The following is a 17,612-nucleotide window of genomic DNA, read 5'->3' on the forward strand; positions in this document are numbered from 1 at the left end:
TGATTATGCTAAAAAACCTCCATATTTGCATATACAGAACTATACTTCCTCCTTCTAAACACATAACACTGCAATTGAGAACAGCCCATAGCATTTTCAATATTTAAATATGAGATGGAAATAGATTTTTACCCAACTCTATAGTTTCTGGTGTCAGCAGTATTCCCTTTCTCCTCTTTAACTTTTGTTGATTTTCATTCATTTTCCTTTACCTGTTGTTGTTTTCTTCCTTAATGCAACTATTGGTAAACAAAGTTTGTGTCGTGAACAAAATAAGTATTCAAAACATAGTATTCAGTGTATGTTGCTAGGCCTCCCCTTGACTGAACTATTCAGCTGTAGTTCTTTTGGTCATCTTGTTTAAGTGCCCAGTCACTTCATTTTGCCAATACAGTCCTTCCGAGAACCAACAACTGACAACAAACACCGTGTGTGTATCTTCAACAGTCAAGAGAATGGACCCTCAGCATTATTAAAATAATTACAATCGTAGCAGTAAATAGTAATATCAATCAGAATAATACAGGATAATACGTTATGTTTCTCTCGGAGTGTAGTTTTATAATTAGTTTAACTAGTGAGGTAATAAAAAAAGCGACGTTTCGCTTAAGCACACTGATGGGATCCTTACAGATGCGTGAGTTTGGGTGCATCCTGCAGCCTTCCCTGAGACGCGTGGTGAGAGCTGAGGTCTGTGTATGTGGGGTGGGGGTCACACGGTCCGTGGTGGTGGTTACCCGGAATCTGAGCCGCACAGCTGTAGTCCACACTAGCGGATGAGGGATGGGGAAGATGACCGAGGTTGAACATTGGGCCCGACGCTGGCATTGAATCAACGAAGTTTCCCCCGACGTAAACAGGGCTACTTTGTAAATTGGCATTCGCAAAGCTACCGTTCCCCTGCATGCTGTGGTGGTCGTACTCTGTTCCCGGGTATCTTTTCTGTTGCGGTATGCAGCCGCCCAGTGGCGCCGTGTAGGCTGCCAAGCCGTACATGTTCTGTTGCGGTTTGGCGAATGACGGAGGAGATGTCGCATCGTAGTTTAGGCCGTTTACGTTTGGAAGCTGACCAGAATATCCAATATGATTCGAGCCACTTAACGGCGGGCTTCTGTCCGGAGAGTGTCCTAAGGGAGAGTGCATTATGCCTTTAGATTTCTGATCTTTTTTGTACTTCATCCTCCTGTTTTGAAACCAGATCTTTATTTGGCGCTCGGTGAGGTTGAGCAGATTAGCCATTTCCACTCTTCTGGGGCGACACAGGTAGCGATTAAAATGAAACTCCTTCTCCAGTTCAACTAGCTGGGCGCTGGTGTAGGCAGTGCGCACTCGTTTCGAGGCAGGGCCAGGTGGACTCTTGTCGTCGCAGGTTTCGCCTGAACACAGAGAGCAGCGCAATGGATTAATTGTTATACAGCCTATTACATCACTTAAAGGCCAAAGAGAGACGGCCTACTGTAAACAAAAGCAACAAGGTCATAATCATAGGAGCTCTCTCCAGTGTAGAGAAAAGCATTGCACACACACAATCCATACCTGCAGCTGGGCAGTTGGTGCTTTTCTGCTTTGCGTTTTGGCGGGACTCTTTCATCCAAGGGAAGATTTGCTTGGTGATGACTGGGGTGGCAGTACTGGAGCCAGTGGTGCTGGGAGATTTCTTTTTTTGTGTGGAGTTGCTGTTAGGGCTGGGTGAGCTGGCTGCTAAAGGAGCAGCCTGCTGCTGCTGCTGCTGCTGCTCACTGATACTCTCTGTTTGGCTGTTGCTCTGGCTGGCACTTGGTCGCATACAACTGCCATTGATGTCTCCATTTTTATGTGCTGGTGGCCGGACTGACGTGGTTTGGATGGGGCAGATAGGATTTTGATAGTCGTTCTCTATGCTGGAGGATGAGAAGCCCTGGTGTGTAGGGCCGTATGTATAGGAGTCAGACTTAGGGTACGAATATCCTCCGAAAAGTCCAGCATTGTCATAATAAGTGGCTTTCTGCATTGCTAAGGTTCAAACTAAGAGAGCCTGTGAACCCCTGTCCAATTGCATGGACTTGTCAATCACGTGATTGGAGCTTCCCACAGATTTTCTGTCCTTTGACCTGTTAAGAAAGAAAATGCATCAGTTAAGATTTTAAACTTCAAACAATCATAGATGTGAGGTACTACAGTGATATGCTAAAAACCTCCATATTTGCATATACAGAACTATACTTCCTCCTTCTAAACACATAACACTGCAATTGAGAACAGCCCATAGCATTTTCAATATTTAAATATGAGATGGAAATAGATTTTTACCCAACTCTATAGTTTCTGGTGTCAGCAGTATTCCCTTTCTCCTCTTAACTTTGTTGATTTCATTCATTTTCCTTTACCTGTTGTTGTTTTCTTAATGCACTATGGTAAAGATGGCAGGACAAAGTTGTGTAGTGAAAAATAGTATTCAAAAAATAGTATTCAGTGTATGTTGCTCCCTTGACTGAACTATTCAGCTGTAGTTTTCTTTTGTCATCTTGTTTAAGTGCCCAGTCAAAATGTCTTATTGCTCTAGAACATATGGTCTCCTGCCTCTCAAATCAGGTTAAAAAGGGCAGATTGTACAGTTTTGCACCATGTTTTAAATTAAATGTTTTAGGATACTTAAAACACTTTAAAAGATCATCATATCATAACAGTAATAGCTCTTATGTTGTTAACTACCATCTTCCATCTTTCACCTATGGCCTTTCTCTGTTTTTTCTTTTTTCTTTTTGTTTTTGTTTTTGTTTTTGGTAAGCCAAACCCCTTCAGCTTTTCACTTTCAGAACTTCGGCATGAATACAACAAGGCGGTTAAAGTTTAACTTGTGCTAAAAGTACCCCATTGAGTGAAAATATAAAGCAGCAGAAGGAGAATCAGCATTTCTCTGCAAACAATATCCCATTCTTTCCCGACTCTTTGAGACTTTAAGCGTAATTGAAGCAAAAAAAAAAAAAAAAAAAAAAAAAAAAAAAAAAAAAATACATATATTTGTGTGTGAATAAATCTCCTAGTTGTAATACAACTAAAAATATATAAGGTCAGCGGTTGTTTGTCTAAAACCTGAAACTGTGCATATTTCACGTAGTTTGAGATTACGTAAAGATTCGGCGTTGTAGCATAGTTTGATCGGTTTACATTAATGAAATTCATCGAGTGAATTTTGATATACCTGGTGGCAGGGGCCCATGCACTCTATTTCTTGGATTTGGGAACATTATACGAAAATACTCCCCGTATACTTTATGAAAATAAATCAAAGTCCGAGATATAAATTATAGGGAAGCAAATTAGTGTCAGTAATGTCATCCTTTCGCACCTAATACATATAAACAGTGTAGAATTTTTATTAGCTTGTTAGGCAGCTTTTGGAACACTCTGTAATACCGGGACTCAATCGATTCTTAAATTCCTAGTTAATATTTAATATGTATTATATGGCATGGTGGGTTCGGAGTTAGTCTTGTTAGAGTGATGTGAGTTGTTAGAGGTGGATCACCCAAGTATGCGGATAAGATTTAGTTCGTATGTGTAGCAAAGTCTGCTAGCAACAAACTGAGATCCAAATATGCAATACACCACAAATACACAAGATCTATATCTATCTATCTATCTATCTATCTATCTATCTATCTATCTATCTATCTATCTATCTATCTATCTTTTTCTTTCTTTCTTTCTTTCTTTCTTTCTTTCTTTCTTTCTTTCTTTCTTTCTTTCTTTCTTTCTTTCTTTCTTTCTTTCTGTGTAACTTGGTCGTCTTCTTCCTAGTCTTATTCTAAAGATAGTCTTTCACCCAAGTGACTGTAGCTCGTGCTCAATACAGTAGTTATTAGACGGCGTGAAGCTCTGCACAATACATATCAATGCACCTGTCATTGTGGAGGCCGACAAAATTTATGACTGGCCATACTACAGCCGTAAATGCCTCACAGAGGGGTGAGAAGAAAGGCACTCCTCAAGACTTGGTACCGTCAGAGGGGTAAAACTCTAAGCGTAGGAGGATGGCTGGGGGCAAGAATGTCCCGCTAAAGCCAGAGGCTGCAGCCCGCCAGTATAAATCCGGCTACTGCAGTAATTCACACACTCTTGTCTTGAACGTTCTTTAACTGCTTGCAATGGAACACACTTTTGCCAAACTGCGCGGATAGGTGTGGATTTTAGTAAAGGACATGCTCAAAATTAAGAAGAAAGTGCTGATGGGAATATTTGTTCTTGTTTTTTTTTTCCCTTGCTTGCTCGCTTGTTTGTTTTATTTGTTAAATGTATTGTATATATCTACGAGATAACAATGCTTTTGCATTTTATACTTTGTTTTAAGTGTAAACGTTGTGTTTAATGTGTACAATATATGGTGTACCTCAAAATGCATTGGTAAAAGCACGTAAATAATTGTTGTTCAAGTTAAATTGTTTATTTGTTGTTTAAGCCCAGAGCACCAAAATAATTTTGTATTTACACAAAAACCATGCATATTCCTTTTTCTGGCCTTTTATTGTCGATGATGTAAGCTGTGAAATAAGGGTCACAGGACAATACACCGCGGGTTATAAAGCTACTATTATTTAATTTCAGTTTAAACTAAAATATTAAGACATATCTTACCGCAGTCTGTGGTTTTCTCTCCTCCGTTTCTCCTCAAGCGATCTTCATAATTTAGACGGCGACCTGAAGAATAAAAAAATATTTTTAATCTCAGTTGTTGATCGGATTTTTCTTCCAGCTCCCCGTTATATTTAGCATTCTGTAATTTGCTAATATGGTCAACACCTTACATTTTCGATTGCAAGATGACGGAATTCACATTCTGGATGTGAATTCACGGCCATCTGCGTTGATAGTTCTTAAAACCACAAATTTATTAATTTTTATTAATGAAAGAATTTATTTCGCCCCTAAAGAAGACTTGACTGGTTTTAGGAGCAGTTAAAGCTGTAGCTCAGAGAGGGGAAAAAAAACTGACATAAGCGATTTTCCACAAAGAGATTCTGGCCAAAATATTTAGCACTCATAAGCCTTTTGGGTGACCTTTGGCTTCCTCTCCAATAACTCACTGATTAATGAACAACGGACGGAAGGGACTTAAGTCACAATGCAATCCACACCACACAACTTTTTCACCGGTGATTTTAAAACCAAGAGAGAGCCTGAAGACGAGATTTTAATCCTCATCCTACTAGATGACCTGTTCTGAGCCTCTCTGAAAATCCTTTCGAAATCATGAGACGAGGACAACACCATTTATAAAGGCTATGGGATTTATAATAGTAGGCTATTAATATTATTGTTGTTTGGTGATGGACCGCTACGTTGGCAAAAGTACCGGTAACAAGAGAATGTATGTAGCCATTATTTTCAACTTGTGTGTCATGTTCAAAGTCTTAATGGGATAAATGTAGCGAACAGTGCAGCCGAACACGGTCTGTCTTTATTAGGCAACAGTGTTTTCGCCCACGCACTCCCACGGTAAGTTTGGTACTCATAATAGAACAATGGGCTGTAAAAATAATGGACTCTGTAAGTCTGTCTCTGAATATATACATGTATATTTGTTTCTGTTTTGCATGCTCAAGTCTGTCTCTTTTGTAGAATATATATATATATATATATATATATATATATATATATATATAATATATATATATATATATATATATATATATATATATATATATATATAATATAGCTAACACTTTAGGCCCTAGTATTTTAAATTCTATATTAGAAGAAATGTGTATAAAATGCGAGGAATTGAAAACAAATTCCTGTGGTTTTAATTCTAAAGTTTGGATTTGAGCTCAATGCAGAATAATGCAATGACAGAACTTAATGTTTTGTGAAATATATGTTATAAGAATTCATAATTGTTTATAAATGATCAAAATACTCATAACCAAAAACCTGTTATTAATAATACCGTTCAACTGCAACGGGCTTAGAAGGTAAAAAAAAAAAAAAAAAAAAAAAAAAATTCTTCACGGGAATAGTTTAGAAATCATATTACGTTTTAAAACCTAATTCTAAACCACCATGTTAGTTTAGATTTCAAACATCTAGATTGTCTTGGTATGCTTTTGCTTCCTTTGAACAAAAAAAAAAAAAACTACTTCGTATCTTAATTTATTTTTACATATGAAATTAATTTAGACTATTTTATTGCATGCGAAATATGGTTTCCATTCAGAATTTGAATTCATGCAATGTTATTTTTTGAGTGGCTGAATCTTAGTAATTTGGACTAAATCGAAATCAGAGACTGAAATGATTTGACTTTATGGAAACGTATGTTTAAAAGAATAGCCTGCCCTAACCCACATATGTCATCACATAGTTATTGACGTGAAGTATTGCCTGAATAAATGCATGTTGTGATTAACGATCTCACAATGTATGACACATATGTTTTATACTGTGTATGGCCAACTCCAAAAAGCTACCAGAATATGTAAAAAAGCTAAAGCTAAAATAAACTCTATTATTCTATGACTGAAATCACCTTACATGCAAACCATCTAAAATAGTCAAGGTTGCGCAAACCTGTAAACTAGTCTCAGTTTTTGTCTTCAAAACGCACTTGCTTAGTTGGTAGGCGACGACATTAATAAAGATCAGCTGCTTTGAATGGAATAAATCATATTTTTACGCCGGCCTAATGTAAACCCACGCTTAAAGGTTACGTTTTGCCATGCAATTGCTTACCTGTGATGTCAATTTATTATATAGCCGTGCTTCTTAGTCTCAATATCTCTCAGTTCGGCTGCTCGGATATATCCTTCACCCTTTGTCTATAGACAGTACTGTCTTAAAACTGATCTCGCGCTTTTCCAGGCATTTCCATATACCAATGCAGACAGTATTCCCGAAAGAATGGGAGCCACTCACTCAGCTACCAATAAAAAGCCAAGAAGGTCTTCTTATTCCAAAACGAAATATTACTAGCAATCAACTTCCCATTTGAAAAAAAAGTAAACGTTTTACAGAGGCAGGCTCGCCGAATGAGTCAACATTAGTATATTTCGGAAACCTTATCATGACAAATAAAGGCACTGCCTTAAAATACAAGCATATTTGTTCACGTGATCCGGATCGCAGATTGTCCTGATTGAGACTGCTACTCCAACCAGCTTCACCTCACAAATACATTTTAAAAGCACGAGCACTAACATTCCCTCCAGCCTCACAGCACTGTACAATCATTTTGCACAAGAACTCGCTCCTTCCTCAGCCACTGTATCGGAGTGTATGGTTAAGACAAAAGCTACTTTGCTATTTATTATGGATTTGAAACCCAGGCATAATAAAATAATAATAAAAACAAACGTTATACCTGGATAATAATAACTGGATAACTGGATAATCTGTGAAATGTTTGATTTTGTTTTCTTCACACCACAATGCCTCATTAAATATCTTCACATTTTTATTCATTTTATTTTTTATTTTTACATATAACGCGGTGTAATAGGCCTGTGGATTAGACCGTTGCTGAAAGCAACATCATTATGCATTTTTAGTTTTATTTAAAAATGAAGATGATCCGATATGTATTCGTTCCTTTTTGCTCACTGTTTAGAACAGAAATCCGTTTATTATAGGCTACAAGAAACCACTGAAATGTTGTTTGACTATTATGGTTTAGGCAATGACAGCAATGTATGACCTCCTCAACCAAAGAGATTCATCAAAATCATCCCAAATTCTATATTGTTCTTCTCAAAAAGCAAGTGTGTGTATTGATCCATATGCAAGCATGAAATGTAAAATTAAGTATTCAGTGTCTAGATTTTTAATGCAACAAAATACTTTTGTTGTTGTTGTTGTTATTTTTTTACAATCCATGTTTTCCAATTGCTTCTAAAATACATACAAATTCTGAGACCCTACGCTTTTTTTTTTTTTTTACCAATAAGACATAATTTGAGAGGTTAAATGAAAGATGATTATGTTATATGCAATCTGAATCAGAATGCTTGTATGGTTGTGCTGCATGGATATATAGCTGGATGGTAAGATGGAGATGAAACGGTTGGGAACGCGGCCGAGCGCAGGATTGTCCTGAGGAGAGGATGCGAGTCGTCTCCCCTTGCAGCATATGTTCACGGGCTAATAAAAGTGAAAGATTTACAGTCCACGCCCGGCCCCCAACAGCCTCTCACCCTTTCAGGAATTACTGAGCATGATTTACAACGATGCAGATCGCCGTCATCCCTCTCCAACAGTTCCAAACACTTTATGGATAGATCTACGATCATAACGCTCCATTACTAAACGAGTGGGTATTGTGGGGTTTTTGACATCAATGAAATGTATTGTTTTTGGATAGATGCCATTTTTTTCTCTCTCTCTCTCTCTGTGTGTGTGTGTACTACTTATGCTGTTTTTGTTGCTGTTTATGTTTTAATTGATGTAGAATTGTCAGTATCCAGCATGCATTTATTCAGGCAATACTTCACGTCAATAACTATGTGATGATTTTCCAGATAGACAATGAATTCTAGCATGTGATCTTTTTGTCTAACCAAACACATAGGTCTCCGCAAATAATCGCCACTAAATCGGGAAAGAACTGCATCTCTGACGGATTATAAATCACAAAGAGGCCTTCGTTAAAGCCCTGGCGGCTAAGTAATAAACACTATCGTACTGGACTTCACATCTTTCATGCACAAATGCATCAATATAACATTACATTACATGAGAAAATAATTACCGTAAAGTCTGCCTTCAATGCTTTAAAAATAAAAGTAGTGCTACTCCACAATTTGTATTATTATTGATACAGGTTTAGACTGGAAGCGCTTCATGCTGAGGCTCTTTAAGCAAAAAAAAAAAAAAAAAAAAAAAAAAAAAAAAAAAAATCACAATGAGCCTGAAGTTGTTTCAGTCTGTCCGCGAGGAAGACCGAATCAAAGGACACTATTTATCAAAATCGTGACAGATATGTTTATCCGCTGTCTCAGTGCAAATATTAATCTTAAATGTTTACCTACCGATGCTCCACTGGCTGAAAAGCTGTACGGATGTGCAGGTTGCGGTGGTGTGAGATACAGGACCGTTTGGATATTATTTTCTTGGATCTCTTCAGTTTTCAAGTCTGATAGAGTCCTCGCGATTAATGACGACGCCGTGTTTCTAGGGGACGTGCTGCATTAATTATTTAGACAATCACGTGGTCAAACAAAAAAGATATAGCCTAGAACGGAACCATATACCGAATTCTATCTTGGGATGTCGACAGCGCAGTTTGATTTATCTTAACGGGTTGTCTCGACGGGCGAAGACATTTTAAACGAACAGCTGGAAATCAAAAATGGCCGTTTGAGAAGCATTGTGAGAGCGGCGGTAGTAGTCGGTGCAGTGTCATTGCAAATGGAACTGCGTATGGCTCTCATTTATCCTGTTCAGACATCCAGGTCAATACTCAGAAAGCCTTACTGAAAGCAAAGACAATGGAGCGATCCCCTGCGTGGCGTGTTTTCACTATAGGCACAAGGCTTATTAAACAAAAACAGATATTTGGAATGTTGTATATGTGCTGTTTGACACACACACACACACGAACATATCAACATATAAATAAGAAATTATATATAGGCTATGTATACACACACACACACACACACACACACACACACACACACACACACACACACACTTGTATAGTCTGTACACTACTGACCATGCATATGCAATATATAAATCCCTTTTTCAGCAAAATAATTGCTGTAAAATATGCTTTCAGAGAACTTCTCCACATGCATGTTTGTAAGGTAGATGTTTGTAGATGTTTCGCCTGAAATAAACTTTACATTTGTCCTCCCTGAAAGTGTGTATTGCTTTTCTTATACTCTCTCTCTCTCTCTCTCTCTCTCTCTCTCTCTCTCTCTCTCTCTCTCTCTCTCTCTCTCTCTCTCTCTTTCTGATTGTGATAGAAGTGGCTTTTATTGACATAAAAGGTCTTTACATTTCCACAGCATTGGTAACATTAAATTACAGACACACATTTACAGACATTTACTTACAAATAATTTAAAAAATTGATAAAATTATTAGTACTAGTATTTTGTTTCTCATACACCTTTAAATGGGGACATGTTTTTTATATACACCTAGTTATAAATACTATAACCTAACTCTAACAGATAACTTTAAGCATTTGTACAATTTAAAAAGCCTCTATTTACTATTTTCATATAGGCCTACTGCTTTTACAAACGAGAACGCCTCCAAACGGAGGTTTTGAGAGATTTTATCATGTTAACCTCACTTCAGGGTACATATTATTCCCCAAATTGTGGTACACAAACACGCACACACATACCGCAAGCACAAACATTTTCAGTGCTGATGGACAACGATTTTAGGCATTGAGAACAAAAGAAAGAAAAGGATCAAAACAAGGAGAAATTTGTGTAATATTTAAATGTCATAAACTCTGTTGTTATTTAGCATAGTAGCCTAATGATCGCTTACAACTCACTGTATTTTTAATAATACACGGATACCAAAATGGATGTCTTCCAGTTTGTCAATAATGCTTTGCCTTGATATTTTTCTTGATGAAGCAATACACCTAGAGGTTTATTCATGGATTGTAGTTTCACAAATATCATAATCAGTGGGCAGCTGCTGCATAACCATGGTTTTAATGCGCGGGACTCGTGCGGAAACTGATCAAGTACGCTACAAATTCTAAAGTCAAACGGTGTAGCAAATAATCACCGTGTAAGGTAAGCAAATATTAATACAAACCAAAATTTCGTGCCGATTTTTTTTTTTTTATTTTTTTTCTATTCTTTCTTTTTAAAAAGCAACCCCTCCTCCACAAGAACACATTTTTTGGTGCATCTGTGCGCAAAAGCGTCTTAGAGAACTGACTGAAGGTCCATCAGGTCAGGAGTGTAGAGGTCAATGCTCGCGGCTCAAAAGCGTCTAATGCAACAGAAACTCTGTCCTCTAGATGAACCTGCCCGCAAGGCTTTTGTTGAACTTCTGTAAAAATACCTTTTCATGCGCTCAACGTGAAGGCTTCAGTGTGAAGACTCCTTCGCAATGCATGTACGCCTCGTGTTTTTGTTCAAGGAGACAAAGACACCACAATGATAGCAGAGCGTCTAAGTTTAATCACTGTTGGAAAACCATTTCAGATTTAACACCAATTCCTTTTCAGAAATAACATCATGTGTGTGGAAGTGCTTGATACGTGTTTTTCCTATCTCAAGAGTTTCTATTTTCAACACAATATGACGGAGTTTGAGTGAAACCTCTCTGCATATCATTTATTTAATTACTGCAAAATATGAATGTAGAAAATATGCACAATATACAGAAATATATACATATATTTGAGAACTTAAAAACTAAAAAGTGAATTTGAAAATCATTGAACGGATACTTACGTTCACGTAGAACATAAATCTTTTTAACATTTAATAAATAGAAGGTTCAAACATCTTGAGGACTAAACGTGTATCTAAAATGCCAAATACAAAGCTGCTTTTCAAGAATTTCAGGCAACATCTGGAAGACAGGAATACTGCTTCTGCAATTGTAGCTATATTGTTTACAAATATGTCGGGCGGGATTTATAGTGGAGTATAAGGCATGGAATATTCGTGTCAAAAAGAGACTTTTTTTCTCGATTAAATACGCCATTTAAAAAAAAGCTGCAATAAACAAATGTAAAATGTCTATAACGAAATTCTTAAAAATTACATGAACATGATAAAATTCCTTGACCCAAATATAGTCTTTTAGAGAGTAAACCATTAATGGGGAGCGCACAATAAACGAGGTTGAGAAGGAAATGTCTTCAGTTTTTCAGTCTACAAATAAATAATTTCCCAGGCAACGATTTTTTTTCCCTTAGAATTAACTAATTTTATTTAGTTTTTATCACTTGCACCCACTCGACTTTAGTACAAAAACACCTAGGACATTCGTAATTTATTATATGTTGCACATTACTTAAGTTTTCTTTAATGATTAAGTTAGGATAAATTGACTCGCCATAGGCGTAAACTTGCCATAATGATTTTAAAAAGAGGAAAAGGGTGATATACAGAGATTAAAAAAAAAAAAAAAAAAAAAAGTGTAAATAGGGTCACTAAAACGATCCATGCTCTGAAACAAATTTGGCAAGTTTGTGTAAAATAGCGTGAGCTTTATAACGTTTTACTGTACCTCGTGGTGGCACGTGAATCATCATTCGATGCCTCATATCCTCGTTGCCTCAGTTACAAAGGGTTACAATACTGTAAATATCGAAATTGGGGATTTTAATGCATAGCAGCTTTTACGCTGCATTTAGTCATGGTGTGTGCTTCTGGTTCTCAGTTTTTGGCACTTGTACCCAACATGTCATGATTTGCTACCATGCAATGTCAAATGAAGCATTGTCTGTTACATACAGTTCATCTGTAGCCTACATCTGGCGGGAGGGAGAGATATCCACTTATAAAGTTGTAATCTCTGTCTGGCTGTCCTTCTGAGCGTGTTGTGCATGCTGATTTCCAGATGACGCCGATCTCCCTTTCGTGTTAGGAAGTTTGTGATCCTTTTTCCATTTCATTCTTCTGTTCTGAAACCAGATTTTAATCTGTCGCTCAGAGAGACAGAGAGTATGCGCGATTTCAATGCGACGCCGTCTTGTTAGATACCTGTTAAAATGAAACTCCTTTTCTAGTTCGAGAACTTGCTGTCTTGTGTAGGCTGTCCGAGAACGTTTGGGTTCCGGTCCTGTGTAATCCGGATTCACTGAGAAAGGCAAAAACACACTTATGTTTAAAAACAAAACAAAAAACAACCCAACCAATCGCTTCCTAATGCTTGAACTTTAACAAAATAAAATACCCACTTGCTCGAATTTGATCCAACAAATATTTTGTACTGGAAACATTTCAGTTTTGGTGAATTTATTTAAAACTTTTCCACTGCTAAATTATTCAGTTCAAAGCTTTGGGCCAAGTGGACTCAATGGGCTGCAATAGTGGCCAACACAGCTAGCGGCCTATTTCCTAAGCAATAAAAATTTATGGCTGGTGTAATTGGCGGCCCCTTCAGAGGAACCCATAAATATTTCACTGAATGATTTTAACTGTGACTAAAACAGCAGAATAGGGCTGGCCTACAAGCAGACAGCAAGAGAGTCAATCTTACCCGTGGTAACGTGCACTTTCTTCATCCATGGATAAACTACAGCAGGCTGCTTGGCTGGAATCCCGTTCTGGCTCTTTGTGTTTTGTTGTTGTCCACAAGTCCTCGGTCCGGAGATCTGGACCGCAGGACACTGCTCTGTCTGTGCGGGATAAGGGCTAGGGTGGCTGGCTTGATCCTGCACATGACCCCGCGGCTGCACCGACGAGCCCTGGACAGTGTTACAACTGTAAGGCTGTTCAGGGTAGTTTGACCGTGAATAGATTCCGGGATGCTGGAAATCAGTGTCCTGCGACGGACTGTAGTAGCCTGGGCTCTGTTCAGGTATATAGCTGTTCTGAGAATATTCCTCACAAGGAGGAAATGTTGGATCCACATACTTGGAGTTCACCATGTACGAACTCATGGCCATTAATTTCTGAAGGTAGGAAATACTAATTTTTCTCGAGTTGTCTTTTTTTCCTCCCTCCATAAAGCCCTCCTACTTGCTGTCAACTGAATAAAGTTAGGCTACCATGTGACCAGCTCGGCCAATCGAGGTGGAGGGACTTCATCAACCGAGAAGAAGCTGTGCACACCTAGTAGTTGATTTCACAAACTTCACATTATCTCTCAATTAGGACGGTAACAATAGGCTATAATATAAAAATGAATTGATTTAATACCCGATCTGCGATAAAAAAAAAAAAAAAGGCAAATTCTGTTTGTGTATTGAGACCCAGTTGGCACTGCCCATCATCACATGGGAGTATCCCTGCTTATTACACATTTCATGATATCATATAAAAACACGTATGTGCATCACATATATGTGTATGTGGCCCATTTGGTAAATTAATATTCAACCAAGCTAAATCAAACCCAACCCAGGGAATTTGACTGGTAAAAACAAAACAAGACAAAAGATAAAAACGGCCCAAGGCACAAAAAGAGTCACATAAAGCCAGCAGACAATTGATGGAGACCGTCTTTGTCATGTAGAGGTCACGCAGAAGTTACTGGAGTCTCATCGTTCCAGAGCTTCTCATCCTTTCAGCTCGCTGTATAGAGCGCCCTGGTTCGCCATCAATGCGCCGTGCCAATCAATAATCAAACGCCACATAAAAGAGAATTGCCACTTGGGAGTTCATAAAGGTAAGACTAGGGAGTAATGGATGTGCAAAGTTTGTTAAAATTTTTACACAATATTGTTCACGTTATTTTTTGCTCTCTGTCCTGTCTCTCACTCAGATTTCAACGCTATAAAAGGTTAAAAATGTTGACTTGTTTTAGTGAAAACAGGAAGAAACGCAGCACAAAGCACCACCACGTAAACCACCAGAAGCAATGTTGACAGAACTGATCAAAGCATTTCATGACAGTTCACGTTATCAGAATCATATAATCATATTATGCAACCATGCAATTATATGCTTATCATTTCATATTCTCCAGTAAGAAAGTAAGAAAGATTCCGGTTTCCAAAGCAGTTATTAGCATTTTACATGCATTGGCCGTACATTGGATGGCAAAAAAAAAAAAAAAAAAAAAATCAAGAACACACAAAGTTTTATTCGAAGTTCTTGCATCGACCATATACTCCCCTAGGATCGAATCTGTGACTGTCATTTTTTTTCACACAAATTCGGTTCTACAGGGTATATATAGACGACGGCATGTATTCGCTCAGCAGACAAAACGCCTTCGAAAAAACACATTAAAATTCCTTATACATTGAATTCGTTACTGCAACCGTTCTAAGAGTGCCCCATTACGAATAATTCATTTTCAAGATTACACTTAAGTTTGATTTTAAAACGAGGTTCGGTGCTTTTTAACACTCTTTTGGTAATACAGTTGTTTAACGGGGAAAAATCTCCAAATAGAGGCCCGTAGCTCAGTTTCTCAGACATTACGCACTGCGCTCAAATTTATGTAATCAATGGTGACTAATCACACTAATAAAAATTATCTCATTCTATAGGCCTATCTCTGTACAACACATTTTTATATTCATCCAGGTATAGGATTAGAGGCTTTTGTGCTGAATTCTACTCACTGTGAGATGCTGTCATGGCAGTCAAACTGATCAGGTGGCGTCAAAACCGTGTTCTGTTTGGATACCGTGAAGAAGCATATAAAGGAAGGCTAAAGGTCGAGAGGTCAAGCCGAATCATTTACAACACACATCACAAAGTTTCATTATTTTTTGCAAGGCGACAGCGGTAGCGGAAAAGGAGGAAAGTTCATGGATAATACATGACCTCCTCTGATAACCAGCTCCTTCGCTCCCGGTCACCAGAGCACAGTTACCCCAAAACCTTGTATCTATTAAAAAATGTAAGAATCAAAACTCTCAGTATTTAAAAATATTTACCAATGATTGTCGTTGCATTTAAATTTGGTTAACAAAGACGTTATCTTTAATTTATTTTCCTATATAGGGATTTAGCATTATTTTCTTTAAAAAAAAAAAATAAATCTTATGAATTTCCGTTCACATACCAAATACATAGCTTGATTAATTTGACCAGCTGTATCTTAACTGTTTAACTGTGTTAGAGCATGATGTTTTTACGGCTGATCATAGCTTTTTAGATTTAAGAGAAATGATAATAGTTTCGAAATTCTGCAGGCCATCTATTCTTGATATTAGATTTTTTATATATATATATATTAATTTTTGTATTTTATATACTTACCAAGCGTAGCTAGACAGTGTACCATTTTAATACATGTTTTAATACAATTTATTTTTAATTTTTTTTGTTAGACAGCGTGACCCGTGTTTCACCTTGCTTTGCGACTTGTTCAGGCGGGTCAAAGCCGAGTTACTGATGAACAAAAGAATGAGACAGCCACCAATTGTAGTGACCTCTGATTTTAAATGAAAAGATCTCCTGTTTAATTTTTTTCAAAATTATAGTGCATGTATATAGGGGTTTCTGTGGTATGAACCGTTTTTATTATTTTAACCCCCTACTTAAATAAAGTTGGAAATTAATTTCTGTATGCAGAATTTACGATCATTCTTTTATAATCGACATTTTTATGATTTAATTCCTTAAAAAAATAATGTTTGACTCAGAAGAGAGTTAGGCTATCATCGAATGAAATATCTGATCTTTCGCAAATGCTTTAGTTCAAAATATCTGGATTACTCTTTATAGAATGCACAGATATATTTTAACTGATTAATGTTTAATTTAAAATTTTAGCAAATCAAAACTCTCAATCATTATTTAACTGAAATGCTATAGTTGGATAAAACAGTGACTAAATTATTATTTTTTATTTATTTATTTATTTATTTTTATTTTTTGTTTAGGCTACCTTTATAACATGCACATAAAATTGCACATCTTTACTATTGTTAATTCAGACCATTTAATTCAGGTTTTAATGAAAAGGACTTTTGTTCTTTTGTGTTTTTCTCAACAATCTAAACTTATTCAGGAAAAAAATAATTAACACAAAGTATAGATTGTTTAGGGCCAGAACGGTTTCTTTTGCTTGGGGGCGCTAGAGAGCTGGTCAATAATAACCAGAAACCCTGCTTATTACAAAGTTCAGTAATATGGCATGAAAGCGCGTGTATCGACATATAAATGATGTTTTCGTTTAGCCATATTTATCTCTAAAAATGAACAGTAGGCTACACTATTTTACCACAATGACGCGCACTGCACAGCAGGTGTAAATACGTAGCAATAATTTGCAGGTCTAATGCAAAAGAAAAAAAAACAAGTTTGGTCGTATTTTTAAATATGTGGTAATCAAAGACAGCTCTCGATATAGGCCTGTGTGTATTTCGCACTTGGAATCCAACAAAACAATTATTAACAATTAATTAGAAAGTAAAGCAATATAATTTTGCACTCGTTGTATTGAAAATGTGAATTTTAACTTGGGCTATATAATAATAATAATAATAATAATAATAATAATAATAATAATAATAATAATAATAATAATAATAATTTAATTCGTATATATAAGTTAAGCCCATGAAGGGCGACGGAAACAATCTTTCATGGCGCCACAACTGCACCAAAACCGGACTACTGCATAACATTTACGTCATCTCCATTACAACCTATTTTTTCTCTCCACAGTTATCCAACCACTCAAAACTGTGCGCAACAACACAAGAGGAGTTCACAGAAACACATCAGCGCTGGTTTGGAGGCTGACTAAATGAAACCACCCTAAACATTATGGCACAATTCAACCACGCACAAGTTCAGTGACACGAACTGAGGACAAGCTTACCTCCAGAAGCAGGAGTATCACGTAATGCGTATCGATAAGTTTGTATATCCATGATCAAAACAAGCGTGGAGCCTCTGTCCTCTGCAGCGATACTGGGATCTTTTCTAAACCGTCTGAACGACCTTTCTAATATACAATGTGAATTATATTTTGGCTTGTCAACTCCCTGGCCATAAAACAAAGTTTAATGGTATCAC

At 37.0% G+C, this 17,612-nt stretch overlaps 2 protein-coding genes across 3 annotated transcripts; both read right to left on the bottom strand.

Annotated features, from left to right (window-relative positions):
- Nucleotides 1-627: 627 nt before the first annotated feature.
- LOC109095885 (homeobox protein Hox-D3a) lies at nucleotides 628-2,011 on the bottom strand. Its single transcript, XM_019109551.2, has 2 exons — nucleotides 1,537-2,011; nucleotides 628-1,376 (listed from the first exon to the last, which is right to left on the bottom strand). The coding sequence occupies exons 1-2, from the start codon at nucleotides 1,988-1,990 to the stop codon at nucleotides 628-630; spliced, it is 1,203 nt and encodes a 400-aa protein (XP_018965096.2). The 5' UTR covers nucleotides 1,991-2,011.
- On the bottom strand, nucleotides 1,942-17,544 carry hoxd4a (homeobox D4a). Of its 2 annotated transcripts, XM_042730731.1 has the most exons (5): nucleotides 17,416-17,544; nucleotides 13,168-15,255; nucleotides 9,000-12,765; nucleotides 4,615-4,677; nucleotides 1,942-2,090 (listed from the first exon to the last, which is right to left on the bottom strand). In XM_042730731.1, the coding sequence occupies exons 2-3, from the start codon at nucleotides 13,634-13,636 to the stop codon at nucleotides 12,464-12,466; spliced, it is 771 nt and encodes a 256-aa protein (XP_042586665.1). In that variant the 5' UTR covers nucleotides 13,637-15,255; nucleotides 17,416-17,544; the 3' UTR covers nucleotides 1,942-2,090; nucleotides 4,615-4,677; nucleotides 9,000-12,463. The 2 variants fall into 2 exon arrangements, with proteins under 2 accessions (XP_042586665.1, XP_042586664.1); XM_042730730.1 differs by lacking the exon at nucleotides 17,416-17,544 and having other exon boundaries at nucleotides 13,168-16,124.
- Nucleotides 17,545-17,612: the final 68 nt, after the last annotated feature.

The sequence above is a fragment of the Cyprinus carpio genome, chromosome B9 (genome assembly GCF_018340385.1).
Source record: "Cyprinus carpio isolate SPL01 chromosome B9, ASM1834038v1, whole genome shotgun sequence".
NCBI lineage: Eukaryota > Metazoa > Chordata > Actinopteri > Cypriniformes > Cyprinidae > Cyprinus > Cyprinus carpio.